General features: G+C 44.3%; 1 protein-coding gene and 1 long non-coding RNA gene across 4 annotated transcripts in view; one reads left to right on the top strand and one right to left on the bottom strand.

The window, feature by feature from the left end:
- Positions 1 to 5,689, bottom strand: part of LOC112545815 (uncharacterized) — a 37,364-nt gene extending 31,675 nt beyond the window's left edge. Inside the window, exon 1 of the long non-coding RNA XR_003089351.2 lies at positions 5,195 to 5,689. This is a non-coding gene — a long non-coding RNA (uncharacterized LOC112545815). The remainder of the gene's footprint in view (positions 1 to 5,194) is intronic.
- Positions 1 to 20,280, top strand: part of DNAH3 (dynein axonemal heavy chain 3) — a 165,512-nt gene that overhangs the window by 127,115 nt on the left and 18,117 nt on the right. For 2 of the 3 annotated variants that reach the window (XM_075899422.1, XM_075899421.1), the window contains exons 40-50: positions 3,133 to 3,262; positions 3,770 to 4,006; positions 4,473 to 4,576; positions 5,684 to 5,978; positions 6,460 to 6,639; positions 7,821 to 7,944; positions 8,056 to 8,212; positions 9,454 to 9,597; positions 10,184 to 10,850; positions 10,938 to 11,103; positions 12,226 to 12,442. In XM_075899422.1, coding sequence (XP_075755537.1) covers positions 3,133 to 3,262; positions 3,770 to 4,006; positions 4,473 to 4,576; positions 5,684 to 5,978; positions 6,460 to 6,639; positions 7,821 to 7,944; positions 8,056 to 8,212; positions 9,454 to 9,597; positions 10,184 to 10,850; positions 10,938 to 11,103; positions 12,226 to 12,442 — 2,421 coding nt within the window. The remainder of the gene's footprint in view (positions 1 to 3,132; positions 3,263 to 3,769; positions 4,007 to 4,472; positions 4,577 to 5,683; positions 5,979 to 6,459; positions 6,640 to 7,820; positions 7,945 to 8,055; positions 8,213 to 9,453; positions 9,598 to 10,183; positions 10,851 to 10,937; positions 11,104 to 12,225; positions 12,443 to 20,280) is intronic. The other variant, XM_075899423.1, reaches the window with a different exon arrangement.

The following is a 20,280-nucleotide window of genomic DNA, read 5'->3' as shown; positions in this document are numbered from 1 at the left end:
ACCGCGCAGGTATGCCTCTTAAAACCAGGTTTACTTGCGCCGGTCAACAAAGGCTTCCTTGTCGACCGTGACGCGTCCAGACTGCTCCGATCTGCCGACAAACAGCTGATCATCAGCTGGTCAGCAGAGCGTGGCAGCCATTTAAATTTAAATGAAGCTGTGATTATTTAAATCGCGGCTTCATTTCCCTCTGCCAATCAGCCTCCTCTGCATGGCTCCATCGACAGAGCCATGTAGTTTAGACACACCCAAAATGTATGTCTGCACTGCAGTCTGACTGCAGCACATATACACATAACTGCTCTAGCTTTGCTCTAGCTTGAATAACTATGCCAGTGAATCAGTGGTAGCAGCACAAGCTAGCTGGCCACGTACATGTGGCCACGCATCCAAGTGGGTTTGTACAGTCTTTGCTCACATCATTCTGACATGGCTTCATTGCAGCAGAACAAAGCTGGTAGTTTGGGTATGTCTACATATGCTGCAGTCACACCTCCGACCTCAGTGAAGACATACCCTGAATCTCAATGGGCTTCTAAGTCTCTTAGGCTCTTTTGAAAATTGTATACATTATTATGTGGGGTGTAGTGATGTGTGAGACTTCACTAACAGACCTTCCCCTGTTTGGGGCAATCAGAACCTAGTTTGAGAAATGCATACATCACTAACATTCTTATCATCATCTGCTTTTGCAAACCCTTACTCATTAGAGTGGTTCTTATTGTGAAGGACAACTCAAATGAACAGGCCTGCCAATGGAGGAGGAGGGCAGAAAAGGGGGCAATCACTCTGGGGCCCAGTGATTTTAAAGGGCCCAAGGCTCCTGGCTGCCACAGTTGCTAATATGGCAGTGGTGGTGTCTGGAGCCCCACACCCTTTAAATCACCACTGGAGTGCTGCACAACATGCTCTGGGTGGCTTTAAGGGGTCTGGCTTGGTGTGCTCCAGGCGGCGCTAAGGTCTGGCTGCCCCTGGACATGCCCCTTCTACCTAAGGTGCCATCCCTTCTGGGAGCACACACTCCCTACTTTGCCCAGGGGCCTGGTGTGGCTGTCAGTACCTCTGCAAATAAATCAGTGGTACTCATGTTTAGGTAGTGCAGTTCAGTTGCAAATGGAGTGTGGGTTTGCAAGAAAAAGTTCTGAATGTTCTCTAAGCAATAAGTCAAAATTCCCATTGAGTTCAGTGGGGGTAGGATCAAGAATTAGAAGGCCAAACACATTTTTTTTCTGTGTTGGATGAAGCTACAGTGATCTGCCAGCCCCCTTCTCCATTGTTCATTGGAAGAGCAATCAGGAGTTGGGACAAAATTCAGAAAAATCCTTAGGGATGGGGGAATGCTGCCTGATGTTGTTAAGAAGCAAGCTCCCTCCCTTGATAAACTATCTGAAATATCCTTGGAAAAGGCCAATATAGTAGCAGGGGAGAGGTTGGACCGGGGTGGGCAATAATTTTTGGCCGGAGGCCATTTCAAAACATTTTCAAGTGGCCCCAGGCTGCCCTGGAAGGGGCAGGGCCTAAACTGGAAGGGGCGGAGCCAGGATGCTTCTGGGCTACCCCATCCCCAGACCATGATTGGTCAGGAGGGAGAGCCCCTTTGCCCCCCTCCCCACTAGGCACCTATGACCCTGGCAGGGCAAGAAGAGGCTTCACACACTCCCGTACCCCCAGGCCAATCAAGACTTTGGGGCGGGGCAGCACAGGAAGCCTCCTTCCATCCTACCCCCCCCCGCCAGGAGCACACAGCACTTCCGCGCTCCTCACAGGGCAGGAGGAGGCTTCATGCTCACCCCTCACCCCCAGGCCAAGCAGGACCTGGGGATGGGGGAGCTGCGTGAAGCATCCTTTGCCCTGTCCCCTCCCTGCACAAGCATATGGCACTTTGAAGTGCCGCGTGCTCCTTGCAGAGCAGGGGGAGGGCGGAGGAAACTTCACACAACTCCCCCCCCCCCCCCCAAGCTAATCAGGGTTTGGGGGCGGGGGAGCGTGTGACATCTCCTCCCACCCCGCAAGCAGCACATGGTGTTTCAAAGCGCTGTGTGTTCCTGGCAGAGCAGGAGGAAGCTTCGTGTGCTCCCCTGCCCTCAGCCACTAATTGGCCCGGGGGCGGGGGAGTGGCAGGGCCTCTGCAGACCGGAGTAACCCACTTGGTGGGCCGGATCTGGCCCGCGGAGGTCCTTTTGCCCACCCCTGGGTTGGACTGACTTCTTGCACTGTGCATAAGTCAGTAGAGCTGAGTTGCCATAGAGCAGTGATGGACAACCTAGGCTAACGAATGGGTTACACGAGTGGCCTTCCATCTCAGTGGGCTGCAAGATGATCATAATCAAGACGGTCTCCTGGGATAGCGTAATTTTGTTAACTGCGCATGCGTACCTACAATTTTCAGGGCATACTGATTGAACCAGCAGCACTTTGATGCATAGAGAGAGCATTACTCCCATAGTCAATATTGTGTGTAATCAGAACGCACCTCACTTCGTGTGCCATTGCTTTAAGTGCATGTCAGTTTAGTAATACTGTTAGGAAAATAATTACGTGGATGGGAACCAGAGAATCCCCATGGGCCACATGTGGCCCTCATGCTGCAGGTTGCCCACCACTGCTATTGAGCGAAAGTGATGCTGCCTCGCTCCTGGCAGTAGTCATGATCTCCAGTATACAAGCTCTAGGAGGCATTACACAATGGGATGAGACCTGCAGTGCCCCCAGTCATGGAACCCTGGTCTTTGTTCCTTCCGCTGTCTGCTTACTAGACCTTGGATTTACTCACTTAGATTATCCTGTAAACCTCAATGAAATGTGGTCTTCCTATATTTAGTTCCTGTGGAGTAACAGCTCCCCATGGTGGAGAGGTCCTTCTGCTGTCTGGATTAATATGAGAACAAACTTCCTATTCTAAACTATTTGCCTGTGGCAGAAGCAGCTTCTTTTCCATTGTTAAGCAGGTTCTGTAGCTCTTTGGCAGCTCCCCTAGTGCCTTATCCACTCCACAATTGCCCCCATCACCAGTCCAGACAAAATTACTGATGCCTTAAGGATCCACTTTTATTGAACAGCAAAAATCAAATAAATAAAGGAAAATAATGCACTCCTACACTGTTTTAAAACTGTTTCCTCTTCTGTTTGCAGATTGATGACATGTTTATGTGGCTCGTCCAGCCCTGCTTGGAATTTGTTCGCCTTCATTGCAAAGTCACAGTACAGACATCTAGTATCCACCTGTTAAATAGCTTGACGAAACTCTATACCTGTCTGCTCGGTCAGTATCTTTTAATGCTTTTTTTCCCTGATATGTCATAGCAATAGAAAAACCAGGCCACTAGAGACAAGTAAATGGTAGAGGACTTCATTTAGAATGAAGCAAGTGCTTTGGGATTTAGATTATATGCCATGGGTCTTTTTCACTGATCTAGTAATAACAACAGTCCTTTGCACCTTTTATAGCCTCTCATCTCAGGATCTCAACATGTTTTACATGCCTGAGTAAAGCCTTGTGGGCATGGCCCCAGATGTTTGGCATACTGTTTGCTAGCATCCTAATGAAATATTTAGAACTCCTTTAAATATTTCCTACTCATTCATTTTTAATTAAACACAATATATTGCACCATCAAAACAGGGCCAGATTCTCACCTGGTAAAAATGGATATATTTCTACTGAAGCCAATCCTGAGGATCTGACTTAGAGTGATTTTTTTTTTTTTTATGAAAGCAGATTTTGAATTGCAATTTTTGACCATTAACCAAGATTTGAATGCATTTTTAGACGAAATAAGAAAATCGGGTGAAGAAGAGGGTGAAACCATGTCTAGTCAGCAGATCATCCTATGGCTACAAGGGCTTTTCCTTTTTGCCTTGGTTTGGACAATCGGTGGAACCATCAATGCAGACAGCAGAAAGAAATTTGATTTGTTTTACCGCAACTTGCTAATGGGAATGGATGATGAGAACCTACGCCCCAAAAGTGTGAAGCTCACCAAAAACAATGTCTTTCCGGAAAAAGGTGTTGCTACATAACTGTATTTGCATTGGTTTTAGTTTTGCTTTACAGACACTGCCAAATCTTGTCTAGCATTGTAGGGCAGACTGGGGTGTCTGGCGCTTGTCCTTTGCTACAGAGATTATGCAGCCAGGCCTGAAGGGTAGACACAGTGGAGCTCTATTATTGTTGCTGTAAACAAGAATAGCATGTTCCCCAGATTGCACCTAAACAGTGAAGACTATTAGGTTGCAGCTGATACCTTCCCGATTAGGAGGCTCAATGGGAGCAAAGTATATTCAGTGTTCTTTAGGAGACATTCATCATCACACAGGCCATGTGAAGAACTGACAAATCAGGAACATTCTTTCACCTGATCATTTCTACTTTTCTAGTAGAAAGGACTAGAGGAGAAATATGCTAAGTAACATGACATTATTTTGACTGACTATTTAATCAGTATTCCTATATTCTGTGTTTCATTTAACAGGGAGTGTGTTTGACTTTTATTTTCACAAGCAAGCCAGTGGGCAATGGAACATATGGACTGATTACATCACTAGAGAGGAGCAAAATATCCCTACTGGTGCAAAGGTTAACATTAATTTTTTTCATTATAGAAAATAACTTAATGATGAAAATGGTGTTGTGAAATGACAGAGCTACAAGTCAATTATATTTAGTAGCTCTGATTTATATATGACTTCTTTCTGCTATATGGTCTTAAGTTATATGGGCTCTTGCCCACTTAAACCTTGGTTAGGCAATCTCCATTATTCTATTCTATCTCCTAGAACTGGAAGGGACCTTGAAAGGTCATTGAGTCCAGTCCCCTGCCTTCACAGCAGGACCAAGTACCATCCCTGATTTTTGCCCCAAATGGCCTCTGCAAGGATTGAACTCACAACCCTGGGTTTAGCAGGCCAATGCCCAAACCACTGAGCTATTCCTCCCCCCCCTTCTCCTTATAGTAGGTTCTGCTATAAGACCTACTTTTAAATCTCAGTACAAAAGGTAAATACTGAACATAAGAATGCTCTTCTGATGAAAGATCTGGGCTCAATTTCTGGCTTTGCTACAGAATCCATGTGACTTTGGGAAAATCAGTTAGCCAAGAGGCCTCTGATTTTTCGTGTATGTTTTTGGGTGCTCAGGCTGTGACCTAGTGTATTAAAATATGAATTACTCATCATTTACCATGAATTGACTTACCACTTCCTTAGAATGGGGGTGGGGGCAGCAACATAGGGGCTCCAAGTAGCTTGCACATTGAAGAACAATCTAGGACAGAAGCATCCACATTTTGCTGGCAAGTTATGAACTTAATCTCTCTGTGCTTTGGTTTCCCCATCTGTAAAATTGAGCTAATAATACTCCCTATTGTAACGAAGCTAGCTATCTCCCACGTCTCCCCTGCCTAAGGTCACACCACATGCAGTTTCTTCTCTTTCCATCCAAAAGCCCATACAAATCAAAGTTTCTCTTCCTTCTCTCAGGCCTTCCTGCCTGGCACTTTTTCTGCTTTGACAGGCCACTTGGGACCTGCCTGACTACAGTCTGATGTTCTAACTCCCAGGATTTTCTGCTAGAACCTAATCACTCTGGGCATTCCCTCTTTCACTGCAGCTTCCTGCTGCTCATTATAGAGTATTGATTAGAGTGTTAGGTATTTGTTTTCCACATTATATTTGATTTTTTCAGGTGTCTGATCTTATAATTCCAACAATGGAAACAGCCAGGCAATCTTTTTTTCTAAAAACATATGTGAAACATGATATCCCCTTGCTGTTTGTGGGCCCCACTGGCACAGGAAAATCTGCTATTACCAACAGCTTTCTTCTGAAACTTCCAAAGCTTAAATATGTCCCTAACTGCATCAACTTCTCTGCAAGAACTTCAGCTAACCAAACCCAGGATATTATTATGTCAAAGCTGGACAGAAGAAGAAAGGGACTATTTGGACCTCCTGTGGGGAAAAAAGCTGTAATATTTGTAGGTAAGACAACTTGTGTCTTCCTAGTTATTGTTCTTATTTTGTTTTTGTGTCTTTATTTCATGTAAATTCAGGCTTCAAGCAACCTAAGTGCTTCATTGGTTCTGGTAATCATACACTGATGCACTGTTTACTTTTTTAAAAGTATCTGTGACAGCATTAGGACTGTCCCCTGCTAGAAGGCTTAAATACACTGAAGTGGTGCTTATCTTTAAGATGGTTCACTCACTTTAAATTTGTGCTCTTTGGTACATTATGTTGCAATTTGTGATAAATGAACACAAAACAACCTCCCCCCCCAAAAAAAACCCCAGTATCTTTAACTAAAAAACCCCAAACATCGCTTGACATAATTACATAAGAGTCAGTTGTTTCATCAAAGAGAAAAATACAGTAAACATGAAAGATAACTTTTTCCAAGTTGAGAGAGACAATAGCTATCTGTGCTTTGGTTTGTTTCTTATGACATGAACATTCTTTCTAGATGACCTAAACATGCCTGCAAAGGAGGTATATGGAGCCCAGCCACCTATTGAGCTTCTTAGACAGTGGATTGATCATGGTCACTGGTATGACAAAAAGGATACATCCAGGCTTGATATCACAGATGTCATATTTGTTTCAGCAATGGGCCCTCCTGGTGGAGGAAGGAATGATATTACAGGTAAGAAATATAAAAAATAACATTTCATCAATAGGTAGATAGATAAAGGCATGAATCCTTTCAACTCCTGCTAGTTAAAGGCTCCACCCCTTCTGTCTCAGGCCCCGCCCCTTTCAGAGCAGCCACGACCACTTCAAAAATGTTTGAAGTGGCCCCTGCTCAAAAATTATTGCCCACCCCGGTGTAGACGCACCCATAGTGAAGATGCAGTTATACTGATGTAAGGTAGTCTGAGCTGCTATAGTTTATTTCACTTTGCAGAACTGGAATAAATTGTACTAATACAAGCACTTTTATATGGGTATAACTGTTTCTAAACTTGGGTTGTCAGGCCTGCATTAATTCTACAGGTATAATTAAAAGTAGCAAAGCTTTTATACAGTAAAACCTGTGTTATCTGGCACGCTCGGGGATTAGGGCATTCCAGCTATCTAAAAAATCCAGTTATCTGAGGGTTCCATCAACCTAGGAAAAACCAAGGGACAATAATAGTAAAACTCAAGTTTTTAATATTGGTAGTTTTGTAGTGTGAGGCAGTTAGTCTCACATTTCTATTCTGAGTTAAAGATTATTAGTATTTTTAAAATAAAACATTGTTAAGCCAATCATGGTAAACCAAGCCAGGCCTACGTGCCTGAAGATGTGACAGTATTGTGGCTGGGGACAATGCCAGTTAACAAAGTTTTCTAGTTAACAGAGTGCCGGATAACACAGATTTCTCTGTTTGTAGACAAGGCATTACTTTTTTGAATTGTTTTGTTTTTATCAAAGCTTCTATTGGGAGATCAGTATTACAGCTTGAGTGATGTACCAGTGTGATGTGCCGCTACATGCAATCTGACCTAAGTTCCGATTTATAGCATAATAAAAGCAGACTTAATATAAGAGAATCAGGCCCTTCATGTTAAACACTGACACTCTTCCAAGAGCTGTGCACTGTACTGAAACAAAATATAACCAGTATATAATCTCATATCAGCCTCAAATAGTGATAGTGTCATTTTTATTGAAGTGTGTAGAAATGTGTCTGAAACAAAACCCAGAACCAGATCCTGATCCAAATTTTGCAGCTTGAGTTAATTAGTAATATGGTGATCACTGCTAGACAAATGGTAAGTGCAAGGTGGAAAAGAAAATTGTGCAGTACTGAATATGACTGTGTCTTTCACTGTGTATTACAGGGCGTTTCACACGACACTTGAATATTATTTACATCGATGCTTTTGATGATGACATTTTAACCAAGATTTTCTCTTCAATCGTTGACTGGCATTTCAGCAAAGGATTTGAAGCTGTATTTACAAGGTAATTGTGATACATTTCCAAGACTATTTTACAGAGAACATACTGTCTTAAATCTTTCATTTGCATGGCTCACAATTAAATTCACCTTTCTCTTCTTTTTCTTTTTTTAAGGCTTGGCAAGATGATGATCCAAGCTACAATGGCTATTTATAAAATGGCTGTTGAGAATTTTCTTCCAACTCCTTCAAAATCCCATTATGTCTTTAATCTACGTGATTTCTCCCGTGTTATTAGAGGAGTGCTGCTGTGTCCACACACTCATTTACAAGTATGTTGCTGTTTAACTGTATTCATAAAATATTTAAAAAAAATAAAATATTAAAGCTAAATTCTCTTTGCTAACATGCCATGTAATTTGATTAGGTTTCTATTCATATAACTCGGAGCAGGATTGGACTTGAATATTTTGCTATGCACTTTCCTACTCTCTCTCTCAAGATTCTCCTCGGGGCTGGCCCAAGGCAGCAAGAGCCATGTGCCATGGTGGCCCAGAGGACACCTGGGTGGTGGGAGCCGCACAGTGGCTGGCAGCCCCTCCCTGGGGGCAGGCCAAGTGGCGGGGACCATGCTGCCAGCCAGTGTCTGCTCCCCAGGGCTAGGGTGCTTGCTGCCCCCCCTGTGGTTATTTGTGAGTATAACTGTCCCTGCTCTCACATCCCTCCCTTTCTGTTTCATGTGAAACACTCACATCCCATTGTTCTGACACAACCAATCCTTTACCTAGCTTTAAGTTATAAGAGGAAGCTGCATACGAAATTTGGTGGTCCTAGCTCTTACCTTTTAGGAGGAATTCTTGAACAAATGGACTCACAGACAGATGGATGGACACACAGACAGACACACAAATGCTCTAAAAAATATAGTAGATATTACAATAGTGTTAGGCCCTGCAATATTCACTGAAGGGGACAGTCCAGGCCTCAGCTTTTTATTATCTAAAATAGACAAGACAAAGGAAGAAGGGAAAAAAGAAGGATTATTATCCTCATTTTACAGATGAGGAACTGATGCGCAAAGAGGTTGAATAGCTTGGCCTCCAAAAATGTATCTTGCTATTTATTGATGGTGGAAGTTTCTATATAACATCAAAAAGGCATCTTCCTTATAGAAAGAGGTTTACTACAGTCAGAAAAATCACTGCATTCTTTCGACTTTCTGTTGAAAGAACGCAATTGCAGTGTGGATTTAAGTGTAGTTTTTCCGGAAAAATAACTATTTTTCTGGACAAACTGCAGTGTAGACATACCCTCAGTGAAACAATAGCTAAGTGCTTTGTCAGCAGAGGCCAAGCATGTATTGCCAGAAAAGATACGACACAATCATTATGTAGTGAGGAAGCCAGTTTGGTTAATAAATGTTGACTCATTTGCTTGTATACTCATAACTGAAAGACTACCATTGACTTTAGTGAGAGGTGCATCAGGCCTCAAATGGAGAGCTGACTACTTTGTTATGAAACAAGTTCTGCCCTTTAAATATTGATCTATTCATTTAGATCTGCTTTTACAGGATGGGGATAAGCTAATCAGACTTTGGATCCATGAAGTGTATCGAGTCTTTTATGACCGCTTAATTGACAATGATGACAGGGGGATGTTCTTTAAGATGGTAAAAGAAACAACATCAAATAACTTCAAGCAGAGTGTTGAGAAGGTATGCTGGCTTATACACAGAATAGTTTGGACATGGAGATGGGACTGACAAACTTACAAAACTAATTCAACATTTCAGATATACCAAAGCAATATTAGAAAAAATGTGAACTGTCTCCATGGATGCACCAACAATAGTTGCGCATTGAAGTTAGGGCTCTCATCCTGCAACGTACTCTGTGAAAGTGGGCTCCTGACTTAATGAGTGCTCTCTCCAGGGGCAGGAGATCACCTGGAATGATTAACTGTCAGGACTGGGGCTGAGGTAGTTAGCCGTGCTATTATTTGATTTGTGTGTATTTGGAAGGGTCCATACATGCTGTGGATATGTTATCAGGCCTTTTGGAAACATGGTCATATGCTGGACAGTAAAAGCAGAATGTCCATATTTTAAGGTATGCATATCTGAAAAATGACATTTTAGTATACATGGTTTGGGTTTTTTTTGGTAAAATAATACATTGGAACAGCAGGGGAAAAGCATTACCCACAGCAGTAGAGCCTACTACTATGTGACTATAGAGGAGTATTTCTTTAGAGGAAAAAATAGAATCTCAATTATCTGTTGAATCTTGTCTTTTCCATAGGTCCTGAGTCATCTGTCACCTACTGGCAAGATCACTGATGATAATATCCGGAGCCTCTTCTTTGGAGACTACTTTAAACCAGACAGTGATGTAAAAGCCTATGATGAAATCACAGACTTAAAGCAATTGACAACCGTGATGGAGTATTACCTTGATGAGTACAACAATATCAGCAAGGCACCAATGTCCTTGGTCATGTTTAAGTTTGCCATCGAGCATATCTCAAGGATATGCAGAGTACTGAAACAGGACAATGGTCATTTGCTTTTGGTGGGAATTGGTGGGAGTGGGCGACAAAGTGCTACCAAGTTGGCCACCTTCATGAATGCTTTTGAGCTCTTTCAGATTGAAATCACGAAATCCTATGGCAACAACGAATGGAAGGAAGATGTGAAACGAATCATGCTGCAGACAGGCGTCAGTAACAAAAATGTGTCATTTTTGTTCTGTGACAATCAAATAAAGGACGAGTCATTTGTGGAGGATGTTAACATGCTTCTAAATACAGGTGATGTGCCTAATATATTTGCAGCAGATGAGAAGGCTGACATTGTTGAGAAAATGCAGGCTGCAGCAAGGACAGAAGGGAAGAAAATTGAGGCTACTCCACTTGCTATGTACAACTTCTTTATTGAAAGAGTGAAGAAAAATTTACACATTGTTTTAGGTTCGTATATAAAACATTCGGTCTTATTCTAAATCTTTCTGTCTCTTTACTGTTGGTTGACTTAAGAACAATATACATTCTTTCCAGCAATGAGTCCAATTGGAGATACGTTCCGGAATCGACTACGAATGTTCCCTTCACTGATAAATTGTTGCACCATTGACTGGTTCCAGACCTGGCCTACTGATGCTTTGGAAATGGTTGCAAACAAATTTTTGGAGGATGTTGAACTCGAAGATGAAATACGAAAAGCGTACGTGTTTAGCTGTCAAGAGGGTTCTAAAGCTGAGAACCACATTTTCAGTTGAACAATCACATAGCTGTATGTTATCCTTTATATGGTGTTTTAGCTGGAGATGTTATCATCAGCTTCAGCTCAAAGAGTTAACATACCCTTAGTTACAAGAGTGCACCTCCACTGATGTTTTCACAGGGCGACACTAGTCCTGTAAGATTGGTCAGTTCACCCATAGATGAGGCTTGAGAGAGGATACCTGGGCTCTAGAACTAAGGGGAAATAGATCTGGTTAGTCAGAATTGCCTGAGAGTGCAGCTGGAGTCAGTCAGGAAAAGGGCAGGTGAAAGCTGACTGGGAGGGGAGGGGGGTCTGCATAGAGGGCCACCTTAGGCAAATAGTCAGTTTGGGCCAGGGTGGGTTTATGTCCCAATTTTCATTGGTGCTTTATATGTCAAACTCCCTTTGAGGTATATTCAGTACCTCTATATGATAATTTAGCTTAGTATATTTCAAATAATGAGCTAAATTTTGCTCTCAGTAATACCAAAATAATTTCATTGACTTCTGTGTACCAGTTGGACCTCTCTGGTCTGGCACCCTCAGGAACTGACCAGTCCCAAATGAGGGGATTTGCTGGACATGGGGAGGTCCCTCCTCTCATAGCCTGTGTTCATAGCCCTCTCGGCTAGGGCTCCAGCCTGGCTTCACTGCTGCCTGGCTGTGGCTCCTGGGCCGGAGATCTTTATATGCTGCTGGCTGTGCCAGGGCTGGAGCTCCACAGCCACTGCCAGCCTTCCGCTACTGCCCAGCTGCTGGGCCCAGAATTCCCTGCTGCACTTCCTGCCCCTTGCCCACTTCCCCCCCTCCTCCCGACATAGGGTTCCTGGTGGAGGCGCCAGTCCCCCTTGCTGCACTCCTGTTCTGCAACTAGACCTCCCTATTCCCGGGTTCTCTGTTCCAGGAATATCTGTGTTCCTGTTCTTATTTTGGATTTACATTGGAGTAACCAACAGCAGATTTTGACTCCATTGTTTTAGATTCTAAGAGAAATAAACAAAAAGTTGGTAGAACACAAAACTGCCAGAATTAATATAGAGAGACATTTTCATTCATAATAACATGTACATTTTTCTATAGGGTTGTGTCAATGTGCAAATATTTCCAAGAAAGTGTGAGAGACCTCTCTGTTAGCTATTACAGCATACTGCGAAGACACAACTATGTAACACCAACATCATATCTGGAACTGATTCTTACTTTTAAGACTCTACTAAATAGCAAGAGGCAAGAAGTTGACATGATGAGAAATCGTTATCTTGTGGGTCTTCAAAAGCTTGAATTTGCATCTTCACAAGTAAGTTTAGACTGAAAAATTGAAGAATATGTTCTTCTTTGAGGAGTGTCCCTGTGGGTGCTTCACCTTAGGTGTCTTGGGCACCACTGCACTTCTAGTCAGAGGTTTTTGGTAGCCCTTCTCTTTGGTGTGCTGTGCACATAATGCAAATGGCATGCATAGTGCCTCTACTACCATGCACAGCAACCATCCCTTGAGCTCTTTGTTTGCTGCCAGCAGCATCAGTTGGAACTGCTCTGCTTTCCAATTTAGTCTTTCCCTTGTTAGCTTAGGATAGTTATTTGTTTATTTTCCAGTTTAAATCGTTCAAGTTTATTGTTAGTGATAGTTGTAGCTAAAAAATATGTATTAGTTCTTTGATTACTTAGGGTTAGTTCTTTCTCGCAACCCTAAAAATATTTTACCTATGATGCTGGGTTCCCCATGTTTTAATTTGTGTCTATCCTGTAGGCTTTCATTTCCTATCTCCGACAGGCACTCTCAGGGCTCGTCTACATTGGCCCCTTTTCCGGAAAGGGCATGCTAATTTTTCAGATCGTAATAGGGAAATCCGCGGGGGATTTAAATATCCCCCGCGGCATTTAAATAAAAATATCCGCCGCTTTTTTCCGGCTTTTAGAAAAGCCGGAAAAGAGCGTCTACACTGGCCCCGATCCGGCCCGATCCTCCGGAAAAAAGCCCTCCCCGGAAAAATTAGCATGCCCCTTCCGGAAAAGGGGCCAATGTAGACGTAGCCTCAGTGTGTTCGGTGCCTAGGCCAGACACACGCCACTGCGCACTGAGAGCATTGCAAACAATTAACAGCCCACTCCCAGGCAGCCAGGGAGCTACAATTGAAGTTAATCTCCCTGAAAAGAGCTGTAAGACCAGCCTCCGACCCGGAGCACTCTACACCAACACAGCAGCCCAAGGCAGCAGCCCGTCTGCTACGTCTTCTCGATACTCTTCCTCAGATCTTTCTAGGAAGAGATCTCACACGGTGAGAAGAGATGGCTCCCCATCAAAAAAGTGGAGGTCAGCACCTAAAATACCCCCTGCACTGACCCATTCAAGAGCTTAGGATAGGGAGATACTGGGACCATTGTTGGAACATGGCTCCCAAGGATATAAAGACCTGGCATGGCCATCAGACAGGGCACCGAGTAAGCCCAAGTCAAAATTGGCACCGGCTGCACTGACATCTACTGACTCGGAACCCAAGAAGGCCAAATCAAACATGCACCATGGACAGGCACTATCAGCATTGAAGCATACCAGGATACCCGTCGCACCTTCGGTACTGATGCCTCCCCCGGTATTGAAAATACAAAAGCATGCCTCACTTTCGGCGCCACTGGCACCGCAAATTGCCACGATACTACCGTCATCCACACAATCAGTGCCGACTACATCAGTTGCCCCTCTGCTAATGACAGTGGAAGAGCTTAGATTTACATCGGTACCAACCATGCCCCTATTCAGCACTGACGGTACACCTGAATCCAGCACATTCATGTTAACCACTCCACCCTGCTTGGCACCACTTCTATCCAGCGATGAGGATGCCGAACCAATCAGTGGAAGCCATATTCTAAGGCATTCTTCACGTAAACAACTACAGCGCCAACAGATGCAGCCACCAGTGCCTCAATGGCAGATGCCTCAGTGGCTCCCATCACCCACCCATGCCACCAAATTGGCCCTATTGAGCCTCTTAGGCACCTTATAGGAGCCAACAGCCACCGATCATGCAGCCTCAAACAGCCACAGCTCCGCCACCGAGCACGGGCTCCATACCATCAATGGACACCTCCCCTTATCAAGAGGACATGGACCCCCCCCAACTGATGATGAGTCCACAGTTTCTTCTCATCCACCCATGCGTATTTCCTCTTCTTCTCCTGATGATACCCTTATGCTCTCCCTCCAGCAGTGGGGGACGATTTCAGATCCTTTCAGGAACTGTACAGAAGGGTAGCGGACACCCTAGAAGTTTCACTGGTTAGCCTCCCTGAGGCTCAATACAAACTAACTAATATCTTACATGCCTCCCCTGCAGGTAAGCTGGCCCTCCATATGGACCCAGCTCTCATGGATCCAGATAAAGTCCTCTGGCAGACCTCAGCTACCATACCACCTGTCTGCAAGAGGTCAGACCGAAAACATTATGTTGCACCCTAGGGTGCATTCACTCATTCCATCCCATATTCCTTCATGATAGATGTTGTGAACTAAAGAAGCTGCCACGAGGGCCATGCCATATGAGAGAGAATGGAAATGCCTTAACCGAATGGGAAGGAAGGCATACTCCTCCACTTCCCTGTAATTATGCATCTCTAACTATACAGCGATGCCTACCACGTATGTGCACCACTTTTTAAAAAATATGGCACAATTTATCGAGGCGTTACCCGATCACAAAAGAGAGCCATTCAGGGCCAACATAAATGAGGTCACATTGATAGCACACATGGCCCTTCAAGCTGCTTTAGACTCCTCTGATACCACCTCCAGGTCACTAGCAACCACTGTGGTGATGAGGAGATTGTCTTGGTTACATCTCTCCAGTTTCCCATGTGAGGTCTAGGCTACAGCCAAGACCTTCCCTTTCGGGGTCAAAACTCTTCACTGACACAACAGACACCTCCCTTCATTCTCTCAAGGACTCTCATACTACCTTGAAAATGCTGGGTATCCTCGTTCCTGCAGTAATGCGAAAAAAGGGCAGAAATTTTACTCAAAGGTATATAGACCAACATCATTCTCCCAACATCATTCTCCCAACCTCAGAGACAGTTCGACAATAGAAGGAGGTGACAGATGAGGAGGAGACAAACCTCAGACCAACCCTCCACCTCCCAACTGACTACCTCGAAGAAAATATTTTGAGCCTTATGTCAAGAGTCCAGTAAAACCTCCTTGTTCAAGGCAACTGCAACTTTTTCACCTATTCTGGCAACGTCTAGCACCTTTCTTTCAACAATGGTCGACCATCACGACTGACACATGAGTCCTGGACATTATAAAGAACGGGTACTGTATCCCCTTCTCCTCTACCCTCCCGCCCACCCACCTTCCCTGTCTCTCTTCAGGGACCCATCTCACGAGGCCATCCTCCTACAAGAAATTGAACATCTATTCCATCTCAGGGCAGTGGAACAGGTACCATGACAATACAAGGGAAAGGGATTCTGCTTCCACTATTTCTTGATTGAAAAGAAGTCAGGGGGATGGAGACCTATTCTCAATCTCAGGAGACTAAACAAACACACATGATTGCAACGATTCAAAATGGTCACCCTAGCCACAATAATCTCTGAACAATGATGATTGGTGATTGACTCTCAACTTTCAGGATGCTTATTTTCATCTTTCCATCCATCCAGCACATTGCAAATACCTCAGGTTTACAGTCGCCAAAAAGCATTACTAGTACACAGTCCTCCCCTTCGGACTTACTACAGCCCCAAGAGTTTTCTCAAAGATAATAGCAGTGATTGCTGCTCAACTACGCAGACAAAGGGTCTCCGTAGTCCCATATCTGGACGACTGCCTCATAAGAGCAACCACAAGCTCGGATACACAGAAGGCAGTCTCCCTCACCAAATCCCTTTTTCACACTCTGGAATTACAGATAAATCTTGCCAAATGCAAACTCCAACCATCACAAGCGATGGAATTCATTGGAGTCCACTTTGATTGCGTGAGGGCTATAGCCACCTTACCCCTCAACAGATTTCACACCATCAGGGATCTCATAATGATAATATAGAACACTCCAAATGTGATGGTGAGAACTTGTCTACAACTATTGGGTCACATGGCTGCAGCCACCTCAGTGGTGTTGCATGCCAGGTTGCACACGCGATCAGTGCAGCATTGGCTCCGGACAGTAGACAACCATGGTACAACTCAATCACCAAACAGGTGTCCGTCCCAACCAGCATCGGGCGTTCCCTCCACTGGTGGACAGACGAAAAATATGTGTGCTGGTGTCCCTTTTTGCAAACATACCCCGTTCATGACAGTTATGACAGGTGCATCCTTTCCTGGGTGGGAAGCTCATCTAGGCTACCTAACTACCCAAGGGCAATGGTCAAGCCAGGAATCTAGCTTACTCATAAATGTTCTGGAGCTCAGGGCAGTATTCTATGCATGTCAACACTTCCTACATCAAATACAGAATTGTACGGTTCAGATTTTCACGGACAATCAAGCAATGACATTTTACATCAACAGACAAGGGGGTGCCAGATCTTTCCCATTATGGAAGGAAGCTGTCTGCCTTTGGACGTGGTGCATAGCACACGACACATACTTACAGGCTTCATACCTCATGGGCAAAGACAATCTTATAGCCGACAGCCTCAGCAGGAACTTCAAATCTGACCATGAATGGGAAATGGATCCATCGATCATACATCGCCTTTTCATGTTCTGGGGATTTCCCGATGTGGACTTGTTTGCAACCAATGCCAACAAGAAGTGTCCACATTACTATTCACATGCTGGCAATGGCAAGCACTCCTTGGGGGTCGCGTTTGCAATTTGATGGAACGCAACACTCTTATATGCTTACTCACCCATCTCCCTCATACTCCGAGTGGTCAACAAAATAAGATTGGAATTACTCACAATGATCCATATCGCCCCGGACTGGCAGAGACAGACTTGGTACACTTACCTCACTCAAATGTCCATGAAACAACCATGGTGTCTCCCACTTCTTCCTCATCTCCTAACCCAGGAGAAGAGGACCTGCACCATCCCCACCTCCAGTCAATCCATTTTCATGCTTGGTTCCTCAATAGCTCACCTCTCTAAAGACAACATGCTCAGAACAATTACAACAAATCTTACTCAACAGTCACAGAACATCAATCAGAAAATCCTACCTTTTACAAATAGCACAGGTTCGCGACATGGATGGAACGCAGAAACTTGGAACCAACCACAGTTTCTCTCAGCATCATTCTGCAATACATGCTAGAGTTGAAAGAGTCAGGACTCTCTCTCAGCTCTCTTAAGGTTCATCTCACCACCATAACAGCTCTTTACCAACCTATCGACAGTAAATCAGTTTTTGCTCACCCTACGACCAAACGATTTTTGAGAGGCATACAGAATATTTACCCGCCTCACAGGCCTCCCACTCCAACCTGGGACCTGAACCTGATTTTATAGGCTCGCGTTACGAAACCATTCGAACCTCTGGCAATATGTTCCATGCTCCATATCTCCATGAAAGTCGCCCAGCTCATAGCATTGACATCAGCCAGGAGTTAGTGAAATTGGCGCTCTCATGTCAGACCCTACGTTCACCATATTTCATAAGGATAAAGTAGTTCTCTGTCCCCACCCGAAGTTCCTCCCAAAAGTTTCCTCATGCTTCCACTGTAACAAGCCCATAAACTTATCTGTCTTTTCCCCAAAACCTCACACCAGTGCCAGGGAGGCTGTATTACGCACGCTTGACACAAGACGTGCAATTTCCTTCTACTTGGACAGAATTAAACAATTTTGCAAAACAAATAAACTGTTCGTCTCCACCGCATAGAGATCACTAGGCATGCTGATCTCCTCTCAGAGGATATCTTGGTGAATAGTGGAATGCATTAGCTTAGCTTACACTACTAACAGACAGTCACCTCCTTTTCAAATCAAGGCCCACTCAACTAGGGCTACCTCGACTACCATGGCCTACATGCTTGGCATTCACCTTGTGGTCATTTGTAGGGCGGCCACGTGGTCCTCTGCCCACACATTCATAAGACATTACACCCTGGACAGTCACCCCTCTAGGAGTACTCATTTTGGTCACACTGTCCTCCAAATGGTACAACATAACACCTAATCAAAGCACCCACCCCCTTCACGGGTACGGCTCATAGTCACCTAAGGTAAAGTACCCACAGGGATACTCGAAGAAGAAGAAGAGAGGATTACTTACCTTGTGCAGTAACTGAGGTTCTTCAAGATGGTTATCCCTGTGGGTGCTCCACCACTCTCCCTTCCTCCCATCTGCTTCAGTGGGCCGCGTTTTCCTTCTGGAGCAGAGAAGGAACTGAAGGTTGCTGCACATGCATAGTAGAGGTACTACACGTGCCAACTGCTTCGTGTGTGCAGCACACCGGAGAGCACAGCTACCAAAAATCTCTGACTAGGCGCTCAGAGGCACTCAAGACACTTAAGGAGAAGCATCCACAGGGACAACCATCTCGAAGAACCTCAGTTACTGTACAAGGTGAGTAACCCTCTCTTTTTAACATAGCATTTGTGTAATTTAGCACACAGCTGCTAATGCTAATAAGAGTTGCTAGCTTAATTCTCTGCTCACTGTTGTGTTAATAATCTTCTTCTTAAAAGCTTTTCACCAGCAAATGTGAGATCTTGCTTAGCTATTTTAAGAAATGGTGACATGTCACTTCAGAGTAGATTTCCTAATGTAAGGTTGAATGAATTCAATGCTATTCAACCAAACACACTAGAAAAATCTTGCTAAATTCAAGTAACATTTTTTTTCAGAGCCCTGGTAGAAAAATCTCTGGCAGTATAGTTTCTACCCTAGCTTTCATGACATTGGCTGTGCATATCCATGCCTATTCCCCCCCTTCAAAATAGGAAAAAGATGCAAAAAGGGAGTTACTGTTGCTTGAATGAGCATTACCTTTTGAGAAAATGTGCACTAGAAATCTACCAAGCCCTCAATTCTACAGCTTCCCAACTCTTTCACCTGGCACCCAGAACAGGCCCTGGCAAAACAAAGTGCCTTTCTATTTCTGTGCACTTCCTTGGTGAATGAGAGCATCCCAAGCATCTGCTGCTGTTTCTACTTCTGTGCTGCATTTCTGGTTTATGCTAAATTTCATTCTCATCCCTGCATGTTAAAGGAGTGGAGCATTGAGGCCTACCAGCTTTCTATATATAAGGAAAGCAGAATTGATCAATTTATTTCCAGTGTCCAGGATGAGTGAATTGCAAAAACTAAAGACATTACAGATATGAAAAACACATTAAATTTAAAACATCTACTTCAGTTTTAACAGGAGATCTCCGTAAAATAGGCAAGAAGACTACTGTTTAAAATGTGATTTGTATGTTAAGTGTCCTTTTTAAAATTGCACTGTGCATCATAGCATCTTTGCCATTTTCTGCCCATCGCAATGAGACAGTAAATACACCTGCAAATTACCAGGATTTCTCTCTTTTCCTTCATCTGAAGAAGTGGGTTGTACCCACGAAAGATCATGATGCCATCTACATTTTTTGTCAGTCTCTAAGGGTATGTCTACACTACAGTGTTATTTTGAAATAACGCGTCTACATACAAAATACATTTCAAAATAGAGTTTTGCAATTTCGAAATAGCGCGTCCACACTGAGTGGATGCTGAATCACATTTAAGACCAGCCGGAACCAGGTCTGGCAGGGCATCAGGTCAGGAGTTACTTTGTATGGCTGCTGCCTGAGGCTATCTGAGGCCTGTGCTTAAAGGGACCCTCCCCCCCCCCCCCCCCCGGACAGCCGGTTCTCAGCTTTCCCTGCTTGCTTCCCTACCTCGCTGAGGGACAGCAAAACATTTTGTCTCTGTGTGCTCTGGTTGCCCTCACTCGGTACTCCACAGCACTCTGCAACATGGATCCAGAGCTGCCCCGGGCACTCTAGTGCTTCTCTTGGACACGTTGCTGCGAGCCTGGCTGCACTTTCTGCAGGCTGCCATCCGGGAGGTCCATCGGGGAGCTGTCAGTATCCAGGAGGCCCTGTGGGAGAGCTTCCACCCTGACGAGCACTAAGAGCCTCCTTGGTCTGCCCTACTGGGGGCTTGTGCCTCATTCCTTCCTTGCGTCCTTCCACTTACC

Source organism: Pelodiscus sinensis, chromosome 16 (genome assembly GCF_049634645.1).
Source record: "Pelodiscus sinensis isolate JC-2024 chromosome 16, ASM4963464v1, whole genome shotgun sequence".
Classification (NCBI taxonomy): domain Eukaryota; kingdom Metazoa; phylum Chordata; order Testudines; family Trionychidae; genus Pelodiscus; species Pelodiscus sinensis.
This window is presented reverse-complemented; position numbering and strand designations above follow the sequence as displayed.